We start from the raw sequence: 19,535 nt of genomic DNA, 5'->3' as shown, positions 1-19,535 counted from the left end.
TGGTAGCACCAAACGACCGCACCACCACGCGCCGCTCCTGCCTTTGCCGTACCCAATCACGAGCCATGCTTTGGTTTCCACTTGCCATTTCCAATTCTCCCTTATTTGTCTTTTCTAAATTCCATTCAAAATCATTCATTTTTTTTATTACATTCAAAGTTTAATTCAGGTATAAAATAATAAGAGACGAATTTAGCCTTGGTCGAGGAGGGATTCGAGCTTTCCTTAACCACAAATATTATTTATATAATGAGATTTTTCAAAAGTAACAAGTTTAAAAGTTATAATAGTTCTATAATTATCGTCTAATATCACTATATTTCAATTTTGTAATTTTCTTTTGTACAAGGTAGGTAATAAAAACTGAATTAATATCAATACTAACAACTATCTGAGTGATAAAATTGTTTTCTAATTATTTTTATATTGATAGTCTCTTACCAAACAGAATTTTAGATTCACCACGTTAGACTAATATTTGATTAAAAAATCACAAATAATTCATTTTCTTTAACCTAATTATAATTAACTATTAATTATAAATTTCACTAACCTTTTAAATTTATTTTCGATCTTTCTCTTATTTTGAAACACGGTTAAGTTGAAAATAATACTTCAGAGTAATAATGTTCGATAATATAAAAACATTTTCAATTTATTTTGATATATTGCTTGCCTATTACTATCAATTTTTTCCAACTATCAAACTAAGAAACTAAATAGAAAAAAAAAAAGTAACTTATAAGAAATTGCAGCCTTTGTACTTATGTCAATTTAATTATTTGAAACGAACTTCCTAATTAACATAAAGTATCCATTAAAAATGACAAAATTGAAAATTTGCCCTAGCCTTAATCAATGGAGTAGGTGTATCATAGGTTATAGGCAAAAGGCAAATTAAGACTCATGAAAAGTTACTTTGTCCTAAAGTGGCTTTTGATACAAACACACACACACCTAATCCTTTCACTTCCTTCAAACATTTTAAAATGTAAAAGACAATGTTCCTTTCCTATAACTTAAAAACATATTTGTAGGCATCATCCTCAACTACCGATAATATTTAGGCTACCTAAATTAAGATGGTGAATTTACCTATTTAATAATATGTTTGTATTGTTTCTATACGTTTGAAGATTTAAAAAAACGTACTAAAAGCTTCAACTTACTTTGAGTGGAGTGAGCTAATGTTAGATTTCATATATTTATGAAAAACTAGTCACCAATCATAAAACGACTAGAAAAAAGTAGGGCCTCTAACAAAATATCTTTTTGGCCGTTATACCTTTGATTATCAGGCTTTATTTTATAAAATTTACTTCTAAATTTGTCTGAAGATCTCAATATTTTTTCATGTAGGATTTAAATTTGGTTATGTATTTTTTAACATGTGATTTATATAATTTTAAACGTAAAATACTTATAACTTAGATGAATGGAAATAACGAACCTCCCCCAAGTTGGGCAATCCCTCGGCCATTTATTTTAAGTGGGCCTATTGACCCAAGCCCAACACTTATCCTTCTCACATGAGCCATCCAACGCCACGTCTATCGTGATAATTCCACATATCAAATACTTTTTTTTTTTCTCTCTAGCATTTTTTATTTGGTTAATTTAATACTTAATTGTTTAATTCATAAAAAGAATGTAAATGTCTATATAATTCTCATATAAAATAATTCTTTTTTTTCTCTCTCCATGATAAAACCACGTCTCAAGAAATTACACAATATGATCTTATTTATTTGTTTATAAAGTTAATATAAAACCTTTCATTTATATGTATTTTCATTTAATTAATGTATAACTTTTATTGTTGTTATTAGTGTATTAGTTTATTGATAGGGAAAAACACTCATTCGAGTTATAAGCACGAGAATATAGATACTCATGGTTCAGTTCAGTTTAATGTTTCAAATCGGTTCTAAAATCGAATCGAACCACTTCATTTTAAAAAAATTAAATAAGTTTAAAGAAATATTCATAAAAGTTTTGTTTCTACATCTTAGTTAAATATCTTGACATGAGATCTATTAAAATCTAAAATCTAAAAGAGAATTTTATAGAACTTGGAGCTTTGGTGGCTCAAAATTGTTTGGAGTTTAAAATAAAATGGTAAGTTTTTATCAAACTCAATGCTTTGGTACCTTGAGCTTCTTCGAAATTTAAACCGAACCGTATATATGATTCGGTTTGACACAAATGTGCCGTTTGATTCGATTTTGTATGAGATTTTTTATTCATTTTGCGGTTTAGTGTGGTTTTAAACCGAACCAAACTAAATCGTGAACACCTCTACTCATGGTAATTTAGATTCAAAATCTTAACTATACAACCCATCTAACCCTACAAACATTTGGGTGTCAAGAAAACTTGTTGGATATTGAGAATACGTCTCCCTTTTTACCATAAGCCAACCCACGATGATTTACTTCAAATTAAGATGCATGGAATTAAGGGTGAGTATAAGCACTTGAAAAATCGATCCGAACGACTGAAAGGGACTGAACCGATGAACGAAACTCAATTTTTTTTAACGAATCGGTCGGGTCAAAATTTGAAAAACCGATCAACACCAACCAATTTGTAATAATGATTTTTTTATTATATTGAAGTTAAATACAATATTAAACTTTTAAAATTGTTACCTAGGCCCAATATATTTTGATAGCCCAAGCCCAACGACCAATCCAACCCCAAACAAATTTACAAAATAAAATTATAAATTTGAAAATGGATAATTATAAAAAGTAAAACATTTTGAGAAAATATTTCCATTTCCATTTTTTTCACCCCAATAAAAGGTTTGTTTTATGAAAATCAAATTAAAATAGAAAAGAAAGAAAAACCAAAATCAAATTAATGAAGAGAAAAAAAAAAACACTCACAATTTCTCCAACATGTACACATACATTCACGTACATCAACATGCACGTACATCTATGTACAAATACGTACATTCACGTAGACAAATAATTAATTTAATTTAATTATTCAAGAGATATCCTTAAAATACTTTTAATAATTTACACCAAAACCCAATAGAGACTAAATGTTTTATTTTTAAAAAAGAGAAATAAGGAACCAACTAGAGAGACTAATTTAAATATTTACTTAAAATGCATAAGACTGACTTGCGGCTCAAGTTTATAAAAAAAGAAAACGTTGACTAGTCCGACCTGGGCTCACAGTAACTACGTGGGGGAGCAGGTACCAAATAGAACCCTTGGCGAAGGAAAAATCCCCTTTCCCTTTAATTTAATTGGGAATCCGCCATATAAAGTTAAACAGAGTTTTAATTCAGTAACCCTGCTCGTCACAAGAGAGCCGTGAACCTACTGACACGTGTCCACATGATGGATATTGTATGATCAAACGCGTACCACATCAGGGCTTACCTCACGGTCTAACGTGCCCCCTATTTTCCGTCCAACTTAGTAGGAAAAAAGCTTGACGCGCAGGGTAGAGGTGAAAAATGGCAGAGAAATAGATGAACCTTCAGCCGCCTCCTCTTTCACTTCCTTCTTCAGCTCTAGTCTTTAGTTACTCCTTACAAGTTTTAGGTTTCTCTTTCTCTCTTACCATTCTCTTCTTTTGTTCTGCATAATGAGCTTATTTTGTTTGCACTTTTTTCGTTCATTCATGGCCGGTCATAATTTTGTTGTTGTTATTGTTGTGTTTTTGGAATTGATTATATGGGTTTGTTTCTGCTTTGAATTTGGTTATATGGGTGTGTTTCTGCTTTGTGATTCGTGGTTGGAAGAGTTTGATTGGTGTTTCGATTCTCAGAATGAGTTTTGACCCCTTCTCTGTTCATTTTTGTTTCCAATGAAGTTGAATTTTGACATTTGTATATTGGTTTTTTCAATGTTTTTGATAGGGTAATTGGGGTTTCATGTGTATGTTTGTGTAATTTTTAGTTTTGTGATCGTTTTTGTGTAAGACCTTTGGGTGGCTGAGAATGATAATTGTTTTTTTTTTTTTTTTTTTTTTTTGTGTTGCTATGTCACTATTCTCACTTGGTGTTAACATGTCAGGAAAAACCTGGTGTAGGGGTAGGAAATGGGAATAGTATGTGGTTTGCATTATTGGAAGTTGGATTGTTTTATGGTAGCAACTGGCTAATTTTGCAACCCTTTTATGGTAGTGATTTGCTTGTTATTACAGATTATGTTGCGAGCAAAGCAGATTGGCAGTCTTTCAAACAGTGCCAGATCATTTTTTCTTAGTGGATCACGATGTAATGCAGACGGGGCTTCGTGCACATGCCCTGAAGATGAAACTTGTGTTTCCGAGAGACAAAATGCTAGAAATGAAACCCTGCCCTCACAAAAGCCATCTACCTTGGTAGCCAATAGTTCACCTAGAGTAGGACCTTTAATTGCCGAAGAAGCAGCAAAAGTAATTGTATCTCACAAAACTGACAATGTTGATCTCTCAGTTTCTATTCGACAAGTTGCGAACACTGGCCCCAATCACCAGAGGGGAGCAGAATGTGTAAGATACGCCAGTGGCCTTAACACTGTTTTGGATGGTGAGTGCACTTCACCAAGGATAGCAGATCAGGTTGTTAAGGCAGGTATTATGGCTGTAAACTTATTCTCTGACTTTGTGAATTTTAAAATCCCCTCATCTGACTATGGTGGAACATTTAGCTCATCCAAGAATTGTATGGTTGATCCTGCCCGGTCCATTACTTCTGTCAAACCTTCAAAAATTAAGCATCTGAGAAGAGAGAATATTTCTAGAGTTCATTCTAGACCATCTGTTGAAATCCCTGTAGATTCTAAGCCCCAAAGTAGTAGTAACCATGGTTCAAATTGCAAGCCCGCACAATCCAGTTATGTCAAAGGCTCAAGGCAAGAAGTTTCCGAGGCCAGAACACAAAAGTTGGTGGTATTTCAAAATATTTCCTCAGACAAGTGTGATAAAAGGAATTTACCACAGAGAACAAGGGTTCATTCAAACAGCTTTACTTCACATTTTCATTCCATTGCACAGACCACAGGGTCAGACTTCACAAATTCTTCTAAGAATTTTAAAAAGTTTCCAGATAATTTAAAAAGCCCCACAGGAATGGCACCAATCACTTCATCGTTTCTGAATGCCCCAAATGTTGTGGAAAGTGTTTCTTGCATATTGCAACAACTTAAATGGGGCCCTGCTGCAGAAGAGGCTATTGGGAAATTGAACTGTTCGATAGATGCTTACCAGGCAAACCAAATTCTGAAGCGGGTAGATGACCATGCTGTTGCTCTTGGGTTCTTTTATTGGTTAAAGCGTCTACCTAGGTTTAGACATGATGGGCACACTTATACTACTATGATTGGCCTCCTTGGTCGTGCCAAACAGTTTGCTGCTATAAATAAATTGCTTGATCAGATGATCAAGGATGGGTGCCAGCCCAATGTTGTAACATATAATCGTATAATTCATAGTTATGGTCGTGCAAACTATTTGCAAGACGCTGTTAATGTATTCAAACAAATGCAGGAAGCAGGATGTGAGCCTGATAGAGTCACCTACTGCACACTCATTGACATTCATGCAAAATCTGGCTTTCTCGATGTTGCCATGGGAATGTATGAGAAGATGCAAGATGCTGGCCTCACTCCCGACACATTTACTTACAGTGTTATGATCAACTGCTTGGGGAAAGCTGGCCATTTAAATGCTGCTCATAGGCTATTCTGCAGGATGGTTGATGAAGGCTGTGTTCCAAATTTGGTAACCTACAATATCATGATTGCTCTTCAAGCAAAAGCAAGGAATTACGAGATTGCATTGAAGCTGTACCGTGATATGCAACAATCAGGTTTTGAGCCAGATAAAGTGACTTACTGCATAGTTATGGAAGTATTAGGTCATTGTGGTTTCCTTGAGGAGGCTGAAGGTATATTTATTGAAATGCAAAAGAAGAACTGGGTGCCTGATGAACCTGTTTATGGTCTATTAGTGGACTTGTGGGGAAAATCTGGTAATGTTCAAAAGGCATGGGAATGGTATCATGCTATGCTTAAGGCGGGTTTAAAGCCGAATGTTCCTACTTGCAATTCCTTGCTTAGTGCCTTTCTTAGGGTACACCAACTATCCGATGCCTATCAGCTGTTGCAATCTATGCTGACTTTTGGTTTAAAACCTTCTCTACAAACTTATACTTTGCTGCTCAGTTGTTGCACTGATGCGCAAACGAATGACATGGGGTTTTGTTGTGAACTCATGCAAGTCACTGGTCACCCAGCACACACATTCCTGGTGTCATTGCCATCGGCTGGACCTAATGGTCAAAATGTGCGGGATCACATGAGCAAATTTTTGGACCTCATGCACAGTGAAGACAGAGAGAGCAAGAGGGGGCTCGTAGATGCAGTTGTAGATTTTCTTCATAAATCAGGACTTAAGGAGGAGGCAGGCTGTGTCTGGGAGGCTGCCATGCAAAAGAATGTCTATCCAGATGCTGTAAAGGAGAAAAGCTCCTGTTATTGGCTCATTAACTTGCACGTCATGTCTGATGGCACCGCCGTAACAGCTTTGTCTAGGACTCTTGCTTGGTTTCGCCAACAACTACTTCTTTCAGGTGTCGGTCCCAGCCGAATTGATATTGTGACTGGATGGGGTCGGCGAAGTAAGGTCACTGGATCTTCCCTAGTGAGACAGGCAGTTCAGGACCTGCTTAGCATTTTTAGCTTCCCTTTCTTCACTGAAAATGGTAATTCTGGATGTTTTGTGGGGTGTGGGGAGCCTCTAAGTAGATGGTTGCACCAATCTTATGTGGAGAGGATGCATTTGTTGTAGTAGTGCACCTCTTCTTAACTCTCTCTTCATAACCAAAATTCAATTTTGTATGGATTGTATTTAGATTACTTCTTGGATCCAGGTATTTGTAGAAATCTCTCCATATTCAAGTTGAAAGCTCAGCATTTAATTTAAAAGCTGCTTCACAACTTTCTGGAATGGAGTTTGGCTGTATGTTAGTAATTATAAGAACCTTTTACTTTTTAAAGGGATCTATTATTGGTTTGTAGCAAACAGGTTTTTGTCTTTCTATAGTAGGGAACTTTTGCAAAAGATGAATGTAAATTTATTATCTATATGGCCTATGCAAGAATTACATACCTTGATCTAGTTCTAAATACAAACTGCTCTCATGGAATTTGATACCCTCAAACCCAGATGTATTAAATATAGTGATTAAGATTTGATGTTTTTCTTTTATCTACCTTGTAATTACCGTATTTTTCGAGAATAATAATAAAAAACAAAAATTCACTTAACTTTCTACTATTTATTTCAACCAGAATCTAATCTGATAAATATTTTAATATTTTTTATAATTTGGGGTTCATTTTCTACTTGATAATGTTAATCGAATGGTTGAATCGCAAAGACATTTCTCTTCGATTCAAATACTTCTAAACTACCTAGTATTTAAAGTTTTTTTTTCTCCATGATTTGATGTGGTAAATTCTAAATTTTTTAAATGGATTTATTAACATGTAAAACTACAATATAAGTAAGAAGAGTTGAAATCAAAATTCATTAGAAATGAAAAATCTAAAGTCAAAATATGAGTTTAAAACAAAACATCATATAAATTTTAATTCTATGAATTAACGTCTCCGGTGTCACAATATAGAAATGAAACATTATATGATAAGAGTCCCATCATTACACATGAAAATCAAAGTATTATATTATTATAAACGTTTTTTTCTCCTCGTAAACACATTTAGATTAAATAAATAAATAAATAAAGGATTTGTAATTATTTTGACAAAATAAAATAATAATAATAATAATAATAATAATAATAATAATAATAAATAATAATAATAATAAATCAGTTGTGGCTTAAGAATAATTAACTCTTAATCAAGGGGTTTAATCTTAATCACAATCCCCAAAGAGTAGAAAAGACGTATTTCTGCTTAATCCCCCGTTCATTACAATTGCTTTTTTTGCTCTCTCTCTCTCTCTCCGATATCTCTCGTTCTTCCCATCTCGAGGAGAGAGACCACTCTACTTCTCCATTCCCCGCCCAATTCATCTTCTTCTCCGGCGACGGCAATCTTTCCGCATTAACCGCCACCGGAATCTTTGCTGTCTAAGACTGTAACTTCTTCCTATATCATTTCAATCCACGAGTAAGTTTCTTTTACTCATTCTTGTTATTCTTGATATGAGGGCCATATATAGTCTTTTTCGATAATGCATGTAAATTCGATTCGTATAGAGTTTCTGGATGGCGCGGAAGAAGAAGAACACTGATCCGCGTCAAGGAGTCGCTGGTGAGGGTCCAAGTGAAGCGACCGCTGCCGGAAAGAGTTCAGTATCTGATAAGCCGAGCAGTCAAAATCAAAGTAGGATCGACAGGGTGGTTGTCAAGGAATCGGATGAAGGTCTGTCGTATTCCGCAATTAAACTCGAATGTGAGAAGGCTCTTACTGCACTTCGGCGCGGAAACCACACTAAGGCACTCAGGCTTATGAAGGAGTTGAGTTCAAGAGATGAGAACTCTGTTCACTCGGCACTGATTCATCGCGTTCAGGGTACTCTTCTTGTAAAAGTTGCGTCGATTATTGATGACCCGAGTACAAAGCAGCGGCATTTGAAAAATGCGATTGAGTCGGCTCGGAAAGCTGTCCAGCTCTCACCAGACTCAATTGAATTTTCACATTTCTACGCAAATTTGCTTTATGAGGCCGCAAATGATGCAAAGGAGTACGAAGAGGTTGTGCAAGAGTGTGAGCGGGCCTTGGTAATTGAAAATCCTATCGATCCTGCCAAAGAAAGTTTGCAAGACGAACAGAATCAGAAAATACCTACTGCCGAAGGCCGAATTACACACGTTCAGACGGAATTGAGGCAGTTAATTCAAAAATCGAGTATATACTCTATATCATCTTGGATGAAGAATTTAGGTAACGGGGAAGAGAAGTTCAGATTGATTCCCATTAGAAGAGTGACAGAGGACCCAATGGAGGTGGGGATGGTTCAGGCTAGAAGGGCAAACGAAATCAAGAAAGCAACCAAAACGCCTGAAGAGCGAAGGAAGCAAATTGAAGTCCGTGTTGCTGCTGCAAGGCTGATGCAACAACAGTCTGAGTCACCTCCAATGCAGGATGAAGGAAGTAAAGCTGATCGGACCACCCCGGATTCATCTTCAGGGTCTGTTCGGACTCAGGATACATCTTCAGGGTCTGTTCGGACCCAGGATACACCACCAGGGCCTGTTACAAGGGTTGTTGAGCGGCGGAAACATGGTGGTAGTGTGCGGAAACTTGGCTCTTCAGCTGAAAGAAAGAATTGGGTTTATTCTTTGTGGAATTCTATGAGTTCAGAATCAAAGAAAGATGTGCTTAAGATCAAGACTAACGATCTTGAGACTCACTTTAGTTCTTTAAAGGATACCTCGGCAAATGAATTTATTTCAGAAGCCTTGTCTTTTTATGACGCCAATAAAACATGGAAATTTTGGGTTTGCTGCAAATGTGATAAGAAATTTGTCAATTCAGAATCCCATATGCACCACGTGGCTCAAGAGCACTTGGGCAACCTTTTGCCGAAAATGCAATCTATGTTGCCACACAATGTCGATAATGATTGGAGTGAAATGCTTCTCAATTGCCCTTGGAAACCATTGGATGTTTCAGCTGCAACCAAAATGTTCACAGATCAAACTAAATGCAAAGATTCTGAGTTCGTTGAAGATATGTGCCCACAACGTCATTCAGAATGTGATGAGTGTATCAAAGATGCATGGGATTTTTCTCCAGAGAAGCAGGATCATGAGAATAGTTTAAATGAATCCAAACTTTATGAAAAAATTAACAACAGCGGATATCCAATACCTGATAGTTTTCCAGTATCTGATGACTCTGAGCGTGCAAAGCTTCTTGAAAAAATTCATGCGGTATTTGAGTTACTTATTAAACATAAATATCTTGCTGCAAGCCAGCTAAACAAGATTATACAATTTACCATGGATGAGCTACAGGGTATTGTTTCTGGATCTCATCTTCTAAAGCAGGGTCTAGATCAAACACCACAATGTATTTGCTTTCTAGGTGCTTCCCAGCTTAGGAAAATCCTTAAGTTTTTGCAAGAATTATCTCAGTCTTGTGGTGTAGGTAGATACTCTGATAGAAGTACCGATCAAATTGAAGATTCAAAGAGTGACAAACAATCTGTTGATGTCGAAGAGAGAATTGTTTTTAATGGAGATGCATCACTTCTACTCCTTAACGAGTGTTTGTTATCTTCTAAAATCTCTCATGTCAGTGATCAGATGCCTGCTGCAAGTGAGGTTAGTTCTGACGTTGATCCTTTCCTAGCATGGATATATGCAAGTCCCTCTAGTGGTGACCAATTAGCATCATGGGCAAAAACAAAAGAGGAAAAGAAACAAGGGCAAACAGAAAACTTTCAATCGCTTGAGAAGGAATTTTACCAACTGCAGAACCTTTGTGAGAGAAAATGTGAGCATTTGAACTATGAGGAAGCATTGCAGTCAGTGGAGGATCTTTGCCTTGAAGAGGGCAAGAAGAGAGAAGTTATAACTGAATTTATCCCCAAAAGTTATGAGTCAATCCTGAGGAAGCGAAGAGAGGAGCTTATTGAGTCTGAAAATGATGCGATGTACATAGGCAGTAGGTTTGAGTTGGATGCTTTAACTAATGTTTTGAAAGAAGCTGAAGCTCTGAATGCTAATCAACTTGGATATGGGGAAAATTTTGCCAGTGTGCCTTCTCAGTTATATGATTTGGAATCTGGTGAAGATGAAGGTTGGAGGGCTAAGGATTATTTGCATCAAGTTGATACTTGTATTGAAATTGCAATAAAGAGACAGAAGGAACAACTATCTATTGAGGTTTGTTTATTAAATTATGGATGCTTGACTAATGATATTTAGAGAAATTAGCTGTTTGCTCATTTTATTAATCATGCAGATTAGCAAAATTGACGGACGCATCATGCGAAATGTTACTGGAATGCAAGAGTTGGAACTTAAGCTGGAGCCTGTTTCGGCACATGATTATCAATCAATATTGTTGCCTCTTGTGAACTCATACTTGAGGGTATGTATCAATAGTTTAATATTGACCAATATTTCTTAAGCCTTTTGAGACTAAAATGACCGATTCAAGTACCAAACTATAATATGCAGGCACATTTAGAAGAATTGGCTGAAATAGATGTCACGAAGAAGTCTGATGCTGCGAGAGAAGCATTTTTAGCTGAACTGGAACGAGATTCAAAAAAGGATAGCAAAGGTGGAAGTGATAATCCTAAACATGCACGTGAAAAGTCGAAGGAAAAGAAAAAGAGCAAAGAGTTTAGGAAAGCCAAGGACTCTAAGGTTTGTCATTTTACAAGTAGAAGTTTAGGTTCATGATTTTGTTGTTTTTGCAACTTGGTTGTTCTTGGTGACTTGTGATATTTTAAAATTTTATTTCTGCAGTTGGTCAGTGTTCGTGAGCAAAATGTGCCTCATGATGAGGTTGTCGATAGAGAGTAAGTGTTACTGTTGGCTTCTCCCCTTTCTGGGACCTCTCAATCACTTTTGGGCATTTGTTTTGTAATAAAATCATGAAGGTCCGTAGTCTTCTAGCTAATTTCCTTATTGGTGGCTGTTTGGTCAATAACTTGTTGCAGTACCTTTCAAGTTCCATCTGATGGTGATGTTGCAGAGGTGGATATTGCTGTTAGTGAGAACTCTGATGCTTTAAGACTAGAAGAGGAAGAGATAAGACGCAAAATCGAGCTAGAAGCAGATGAAAGAAAGCTAGAAGAGACTTTGGAGTATCAAAGACGAATTGAGAAGGAGGCTAAACAAAAGCATTTGGCTGAACTACAAAAGAAATCTGCACAGACAAATCTAAAGAAGACAGTTGATCCGGCAGTACCTGAAAATCCCATTGGACTCACCCCCAGTGTTGAGGGTGTTCATGAGCGTTTTAAGCCTTCTGTGGTGGTAAATGTTCTTTTGACATTCTTCTCCTTTTGGTTATTTAAACGAATTATGGAACTTCCTAGTTCTACATGTATCATGTACAAAGTTTGAAATAAATACTTAAAATGATCTTATAAATTGCTATTTTAGGATCAAGTGGCAGAAAATGAATTGGTTCCTGACTCTTCTAGTACGGCAAGTGCTTCTTCAGGTGATGATCAGATTAGTGATACACATTGATGGAAAGTTGCTTGGAGGCAAGATGCTGCGATGTTCTTAGTGTTAGATTCATCATTCTCTTTTTCTTTTGCAGGTGCATCCAATGTAGAAAATTCAGATACTAGCCTGCGATCGTCTGATAGGAGGAAGGGTAGGAGAGGTAGACGACAGAAGGGTGTAACCAAACCAGTTGATGGAAATCAATCTTCACATTCTGACAAGGATAATGTAGCCTTTGATAGCCAATTGATTGAGCAAGTTAGATATCATGACAGTCTCCCAGTAGATAGTGGTGAGTGCACATTCTATTTTGAAAATCACTATTTATTTTCAACTCGTTGATAAATGAGAATTGTGAATGATGGATGCCTTGTGTTTTATTCCTTTTAGATGATTGATGAATAATATGGGCGTGGAAGTAGAAACCCATCTCTTTTTCTACAAATTCTCTCTACCTAACATTTTACACAATCCTTCCATCTCTCAAATAATATCTGTCCCTTATTCTTAAACATTTTTCCCTTTTTGGGCCAATCTCATTATCCCTCCACAACCGAACTAACCCCATCTCCTTTTATAACCCTAACGATTTTGTCCATCTAGTCATAGTCGAGTCAAATTTTTGTTTCATGGACCGAAGGTCCCAAGTTATAGTGTTTTGTTATCTCCTGTATTTTGGAACGGAAGGTATAGGTTATTTTAAGGAATAGTTTGGAAAGGAACTATAGGTTATTTTCCTGAAGGTTCAATTTGTAATGGAAGATATAGGATTCTAATTGGACCCAAAACAAATTTCATCGATTAAATAAAAATTTCTTTCATTCAGGTCTAGTTCTCCTTGCATGATATATTTGTGTAAGTTGTATTCTTTTCCTCACTTGTGGAAGATATTCAAAGTATTAAATATTTAATTTCGCCATTCATAACTCGATCAATAGTATGCCTATGCAAATCAAATCACTGTTCATCTTAGACTTGACTAACATAATCGTGTGCTCTGATCCAATCAGTTAATCCCCGTTCTGAAGATAATAGTGCGAAGACTTTAAGACAACAACATGCAGAGGATGATGAGAAACAATTTCAAGCTGACCTTAAGAAGGCTGTGCTCGAGAGCCTTGGTTAGGTTTCTCATATGTCTTTTTTCTTTCCTTTTTTAGTTGCACTCATTATGGTCGTAATTTGGTTTATCTGTATTTGGCAAGAAAAACTGCTAAAAAAGAGATGCATTTTCTTTTACAGGATACCTTCCCTTTTTTTTGACAATTTTTGCCCATAGATTTGCTGCTTTGTTTTTGTGTATATAATAGAGCTCCATTGTCTCTCTTAAAGTATGCTTGATGGATGAACCGTGTTTTTCTCCTTGTGTTTCTTGCATATTGTTTTTAGCAAGCGTTTAGTTTTCGTCTCATGGTTCTATATAGTTTGGTTTCAGGATATGATTGTCTCAAAATGTCGCATTATAAATTTTTAATAACTAAATAAATCCATATAAAGGATTGTAACTTTTTTTTATGTCAATCTTTAATCTGCTTTGAACTCAAATAATGATTAGATTTCTAGAGATTCCTCCATTTATGAGCGTTTGTTTCTGTTTCCTTTTCTGTATATTAACTCCTTAATATTCAACTGTATTTTTAATGTTTTCTCAGATGCATTTCAAGAAAAGCAGAACTTTCCAAGTTCTAGTACACCATCGACCAGTCGTGGTGAAGTAGATAGTACCGATCTTCCATCAAATGAACACAATGCAGGCAATGTGCAGGGAGCAGATATTTGTGGTACAGGACTTAAGAATGAAATTGGTGAATACAATTGCTTTCTGAATGTCATTATTCAGGTGAGTGCATGACAGAAGAAGGTTTCATTTGCAGTTTGCTAGTTCTTTGTTTCTCTTTCTGCATATGGAGTCTTAAATGTTGTCTTGTTCTACATGAGCTCAGTCCTTATGGCATTTACGACGGTTTCGAGTAGAGTTCCTGAGAAGATCTAAGATCGAGCATGTTCATGTTGGGGATCCCTGTGTTGTTTGTGCATTATATGATATCTTCACTGCCTTGAGCATGGCATCTGCAGATGCTAGAAGAGAAGCAGTTGCCCCCACTTCTTTGAGAATAGCTCTGAGTACTCTTTGTCCTGATAATAAATTTTTCCAAGAGGTAGTTCTGCATACCCCTATTTTCTTATGCCTTTAACTTAAAAAGAAGAAAGAAAGTGAATTCTACTCTTCTTAACTTCTTGTTATAATTATGAAAAATCTACAACTAATTTTTGGTGCTTATTTAGGGCCAAATGAACGACGCCTCTGAAGTGCTGGCAGTCATATTTGATTGCCTACACCAGTCATTGACTACTAGTTTGAGCATTTCTGATACAGAATCAGTAGAAAGCAATTGCATGGGCTCGTGGGACTGTGCAAGTGACACTTGTTTGGTACATTCCATCTTTGGCATGGACATTTTTGAACGAATGAATTGCTATAGTTGTGGCCTGGAATCTAGACATCTAAAGTACACTACCTTCTTTCACAATATAAATGCTAGTGCCCTTCGAACAATGAAGGTAAGAGAAGCTGCCTTTCCCTGGCGTTGAAGACAATTGTTTTAAGGACACTATACTTTATACTGTTTTTCTTATTCAATTTTCTTTCCTATCCAGGTTATGTGTACAGAAAGCTCCTTCGATGAACTTCTGAATGTTGTTGAAATGAATCATCAGCTAGCTTGTGATTTGGATGTTGGTGGTTGCGGAAAGCTCAATTACATTCATCACTTTCTCGCTGCACCACCACATGTGTTCACAACAGGTGTTCTAAATAATTTTTGTCTCTTCCCTCCCTCCCATTACCCTGCATCTATTATTGATGATGTTTTACCTGCATGTAATTTTGTTGTTGTAGTCTTGGGCTGGCAGAACACTTGTGAGAGTGCTGATGACATAACAGCAACATTAGCTGCTCTGAATACTGAGATAGATATCAGTGTTCTTTATCGGGGTCTAGATCCAAAGAGTACACATAACTTGGTATCAGTGGTATGTACTCGTCAGCCGTCTCTCTTAATTTGTATGTGCATGTACTCTTAGGGCGGAGCTTATTTTAACATGCCAAAAATGTTTTACTGGGAGGCTTCTTTGAGTGGTTCGGCGAATGTTCATGGGTATGGAATCTAATTTATTATTCATCATGGTTGTGGATTTTGAGGCTACCTAATAGTCATTGATGTTTAAAATCACATCAACCATGGGTTTCAAATATCATAGGCATTCATAGACATTTAAGACACTTGTGCTTGTATTTTATTTTATTTTAAATGAGGATATTCACGTTGATTTTTGTTACTAAAATTTTCCCCGTCTCTTTACTACTTTTCTGTTGAGATGAGCATGGGTTCTGCTCAAATAAGATGCATTTTAATTTTATTATTATTCTTTCTGTTGATTTATGCCTAGTTATAATGTAACAATTTTTGTAGGATTCTTTCCTTTTATGTGATTATGTTTGGAATCTATTTAAGTTAGGGTTTTTGTCTTGGTAAAATAAGAAAGTGAGGAATTATTCAATAATATTCCAACTTTCCCACACTTTCTTAATTTTGTAAACTGGTAATATTGTTAGGTAATCGTTTGTCTACATTTTTTGTTTCATCAAGCATATTTTACCGTCGCAAATTCGAATCCTGTAAGCTAAGGCCTCTCCAATTAAGACCGTCGCAAATAAACGGCGAGGAGACCCTTGTGCCATATAACATTGAAAAGAAGCTAAGGATCTCATCCACAATCTCCTTCTTTGTGACAAGAGTCTTCCCATCAATACTAACCAAGGAGGAAATAATACTCTTACTTTTGCGAGCCGAAACCCATCTGTGAAAGAAGCTTGAGTTTTCCTCCCCCTCCCTAAGCCAATGAAGCTTCGACTTCTGAATCCACAACTTCTGCTCTTTCGCAATCAAATCAAGCAGAGCCCCTCTACAGTTTTCTCTTTCCTTCACATTTGCCTCGTTGAGACAGCTTGACTCTTCAAGTGAGTCAAAAGAGTTAATCTTATCAATCAGCACCTGTTTTTGGGAGAAAATATTACCAAAAGTCTCAATGGGAGGCCTAGAGGAAAAATTATTGCTAAAAGGGGCATTCGTCAAGGTGATCCTCTTGCTCCTTTTCTTTTTACGATTGTGGGAGATGCTCTTAGTTGCCTTATCCACTACTGTAATGAGAAAAGGAGTTTAAGAGGCTTTCATTTTGAGAACCTGACAAAAGATTTAACCCATCTTCAGTACGCAGACGACACGCTTCTTTTCTCTTCCTGGGAGGATGGAAATCTAGAGAACTGGTGGAAGGTGGTTAATATCTTCCTTATGGGAGCCGGTCTTTCCCTTAACAAAGCTAAAACATCCCTGATTGGCATTAACCTTAGCAATGATGACTTAGCTCCTTTTAGTGAATCTACGGGATGCTCGGTTGATAATCTTCCCTTTAAATATTTGGGCTTCTCTATTGGAAGGGGTCATAATAGAAAAGAGATGTGGAACAATCTTGAAGAGAGATTCAGACACAAATTTGATAGGTGGAGGAATGTATCCCTCTCCAAAGGGGGTAGACTAACTCTGGTGCAATCAGTTCTCAACAGCCTCCCTTGTTATCTCTTCTCCCTTGCTCAAGCTCCAGTTGGCATTATTAATAGATTGGAACAGATGATCAGGAAGTTTGTTTGGACAGGTGGATCTACGAATCCAATTGCTCATCTCGTCAACTGGGAATGCACTTCCGCCCCAACTTGTTACGGTGGTCTTGGGATTGGCTCTTTTAGGCAAAAGAATATTGCTCTTCTCACTAAGTGGTTTTGGAGGTTTAGCAAGGAAGAAACCTCTTTATGGAGGCGATTAATTGTGGCCATCTATGGTTTAGATGAGAATGGGTGGTCTACCAAAAATCCAAACAGGGGAAAATCTCATAGATTATGGGCTGGTATTTTAAAGCATAAGGAGATATTCTTCAATTTTTCTGCTTTTGTTTTGGGAGAAGGAACAAAAATCAAATTTTGGAAGGATAAATGGTGTGTCGCGGAAACACTTGCAGAAAAATTCCCTAACTTATTCTCTTTGGCGCTGAATAAGGAAGCTTATGTGGCTGATTGCTGGTGTACTGCTACTCATTCTTGGAATTTGGGCCTTAGAAGAAATATGCTCGACAACGAGATTGCCAATGCAGCCTCAGCTTTAGAAATTCTTCACTCGTGGGCCCCCACTGAAAGGAATGATAGTCTTAAATGGATTCCTAACATAAATGGCAACTTCACTACAAAATCTACTTTTCTTAACTTAACTAAGAGATCTCCCAACATTGCCGTTCCCTTGATTCGTCAGATTTGGAAGAATAAAATCCCGAAGAAGGTGAAGTTTTTCTTATGGTCGCTTGCTTACAGAAGCCTCAACACCCATGAGAAATTACAAAAAAAAATTCAGAACACTTTGCTTAGGCCCTCGATGTGTTGCCTATGCGCTAAAGATGAGGAAACGTTGGATCATTTATTTCTACATTGTCCCTTCACAAGAAAAGCTTGGTACACTCTGTTTGGTATTTTCGATTTGGAGCTTTGCCTTCCTAGCAAGATTGATAGATGGATGATTGAAGGTCTTAACTTTAGAGGTTACAGCCCTAAAGGAAACATCTTATGGAAATGCGCGACGCGTTCCCTTTTGTGGAGCATTTGGAAAGAAAGGAATAGCAGAATCTTTGACGATAGATTTAATTCTTTTGATTCTTTTTGGACTGTGGTTCAACACACAGCCTCTTGGTGGAGTACGAATTACACCAAACACTTTTGTAATTATAGCCTTTCTATGATTTTCAACAATTGGAAGGCCATTATGTCTTAGTTCCTTAGCTTCTTCCGGGGAGGGCCCTCTCATCCCTCGCCCTTAGGTTGTTCTGTTTTGTTATATGAATATACTTGTCTCTTATAAAAAAAAAAGCATATTTTACCCATAGAAAACAATAATCTAGCATCTCCAGATATCCTAAATACACCAAACACAGTTATCTAACAGTCAACACTTAATACTTAAATCAGATGACCTTTTGGGGTTTTAACATGAGCAGGTTAGGTTTGCATGCTAATTTTGGTGTAAGGCCTTAAATTAAGCATCTATAAGTGTGTGTAGCCATTGCCCATTGGCTTGCTAAAAAATCAACACTGTCTTCTTAATTAACGTCGGTGCTTCTAGAGTAGATTTTGTCCGTATGGCATCTTTAAACTTATTGTGTTCATTGTGGATTTTCCAAAAGATGAAGTATCCAGTTGACTGAATACTCAGTTCTCTGATATGTGCGCTCAATTTTGTAGGTTTGCTATTATGGTCAACACTATCATTGTTTTGCCTACAGTCACGACAAGAAATGCTGGATAAAGTATGATGATAGAACTGTTAAGGTAAGTTCTTACTTTCCCCTGCCTCTTTTGTCTTTTTGGTGTGTGTATGGTTTTTTTTTCTCTCTTCTTCCTCTCATGTAACATAAACCCTGCTCATCATGACTAGGTAATTGGTGGCTGGCTTGATGTCCTTACCATGTGCGAAAAAGGACATTTACAACCTCAGGTTCTTTTCTTTGAAGCTGTAAATTAGCGACATTTTGGAACTGTCTTCATTAGCCATACTAGTGGAACGGGAGTTACATTTGATTTCTGCCTCGGGAAGGAGTTGTTTATAGGGAAGACTTGCCATGTACATCCACAGAATTCAGACAGTACGTGTAACATTGGTTTTGAAAGAAAAATTTTGACCGGGTCATATCATAAATCTCTGAGTTTTCTGATACAATCAACGAATTTTTGGAGATCTGGTCCTCAAGGAGAATATTGTAAGTAAGATAAGCTTTCTTCTAAATTGAGGGAGCCAGATGATTGGAAAGCCAAAAGTTAGATAGGCCACCCAGGTTTCTGCCTCTTGAATTCCTTCTTGGTTTTGATCCTTTAAATATTTGCTAGAGAAGGTAAGGAACATAGGGTGATTTTTTGTGATATCATACTTAGGATGTTATAGCTGTATCATAAGAGTAATGATGTCTGGTTGTTGAGAAGACCAACATAGCGAACAGTTAAGACACAGTCTAGTTAGAGACAATGCTAGATTCATCTTCATTTACTTTTCTGCAGTTTTAGGTGCTGTATAGTTCCAATCAAAATTCACTTAGGATGTTATACACTCAATATTTTGTCATCCAGATTTGAATGAATCAATATGAATCAGTCTTCAAGTTCCCTATTCTGCATTTTGGTGCTATCTGGATTTATTCAAAATCTTGTATCCTCTCTTTACTTACTGATTCAATAAGTCGTGCCAAGCATTTAGAGTTGTCAATGCAT

General features: G+C 36.6%; 2 protein-coding genes across 2 annotated transcripts; both read left to right on the top strand.

The window, feature by feature from the left end:
• The first annotated feature begins 3,411 nt into the window (after window positions 1-3,411).
• On the top strand, window positions 3,412-7,118 carry LOC101217022 (pentatricopeptide repeat-containing protein At1g18900). Its single transcript, XM_004138098.3, has 2 exons — window positions 3,412-3,566; window positions 4,171-7,118. Exon 2 carries the CDS (start codon window positions 4,174-4,176, stop codon window positions 6,796-6,798), a length of 2,625 nt encoding a protein of 874 aa, XP_004138146.1. The 5' UTR covers window positions 3,412-3,566; window positions 4,171-4,173; the 3' UTR covers window positions 6,799-7,118.
• Window positions 7,119-7,945: 827 nt separating this feature from the next.
• LOC101212702 (hypothetical protein) lies at window positions 7,946-19,437 on the top strand. Its single transcript, XM_011661636.2, has 16 exons — window positions 7,946-8,147; window positions 8,237-10,873; window positions 10,953-11,081; window positions 11,171-11,362; window positions 11,465-11,517; window positions 11,659-11,977; window positions 12,107-12,167; window positions 12,270-12,467; window positions 13,186-13,296; window positions 13,828-14,015; window positions 14,119-14,334; window positions 14,462-14,737; window positions 14,834-14,981; window positions 15,075-15,208; window positions 18,516-18,602; window positions 18,709-19,437. Exons 2-16 carry the CDS (start codon window positions 8,246-8,248, stop codon window positions 18,793-18,795), a joined length of 4,827 nt encoding a protein of 1,608 aa, XP_011659938.1. The 5' UTR covers window positions 7,946-8,147; window positions 8,237-8,245; the 3' UTR covers window positions 18,796-19,437.
• The last annotated feature ends 98 nt before the right edge of the window (window positions 19,438-19,535 follow it).

This window comes from Cucumis sativus, chromosome 1, assembly GCF_000004075.3.
Source record: "Cucumis sativus cultivar 9930 chromosome 1, Cucumber_9930_V3, whole genome shotgun sequence".
In the NCBI taxonomy this organism is placed as follows: Eukaryota; Viridiplantae; Streptophyta; class Magnoliopsida; order Cucurbitales; family Cucurbitaceae; genus Cucumis; species Cucumis sativus.
The sequence above is the reverse complement of the archived record's forward strand: the minus strand, read 5'-3'. Positions and strand labels throughout refer to the sequence as shown.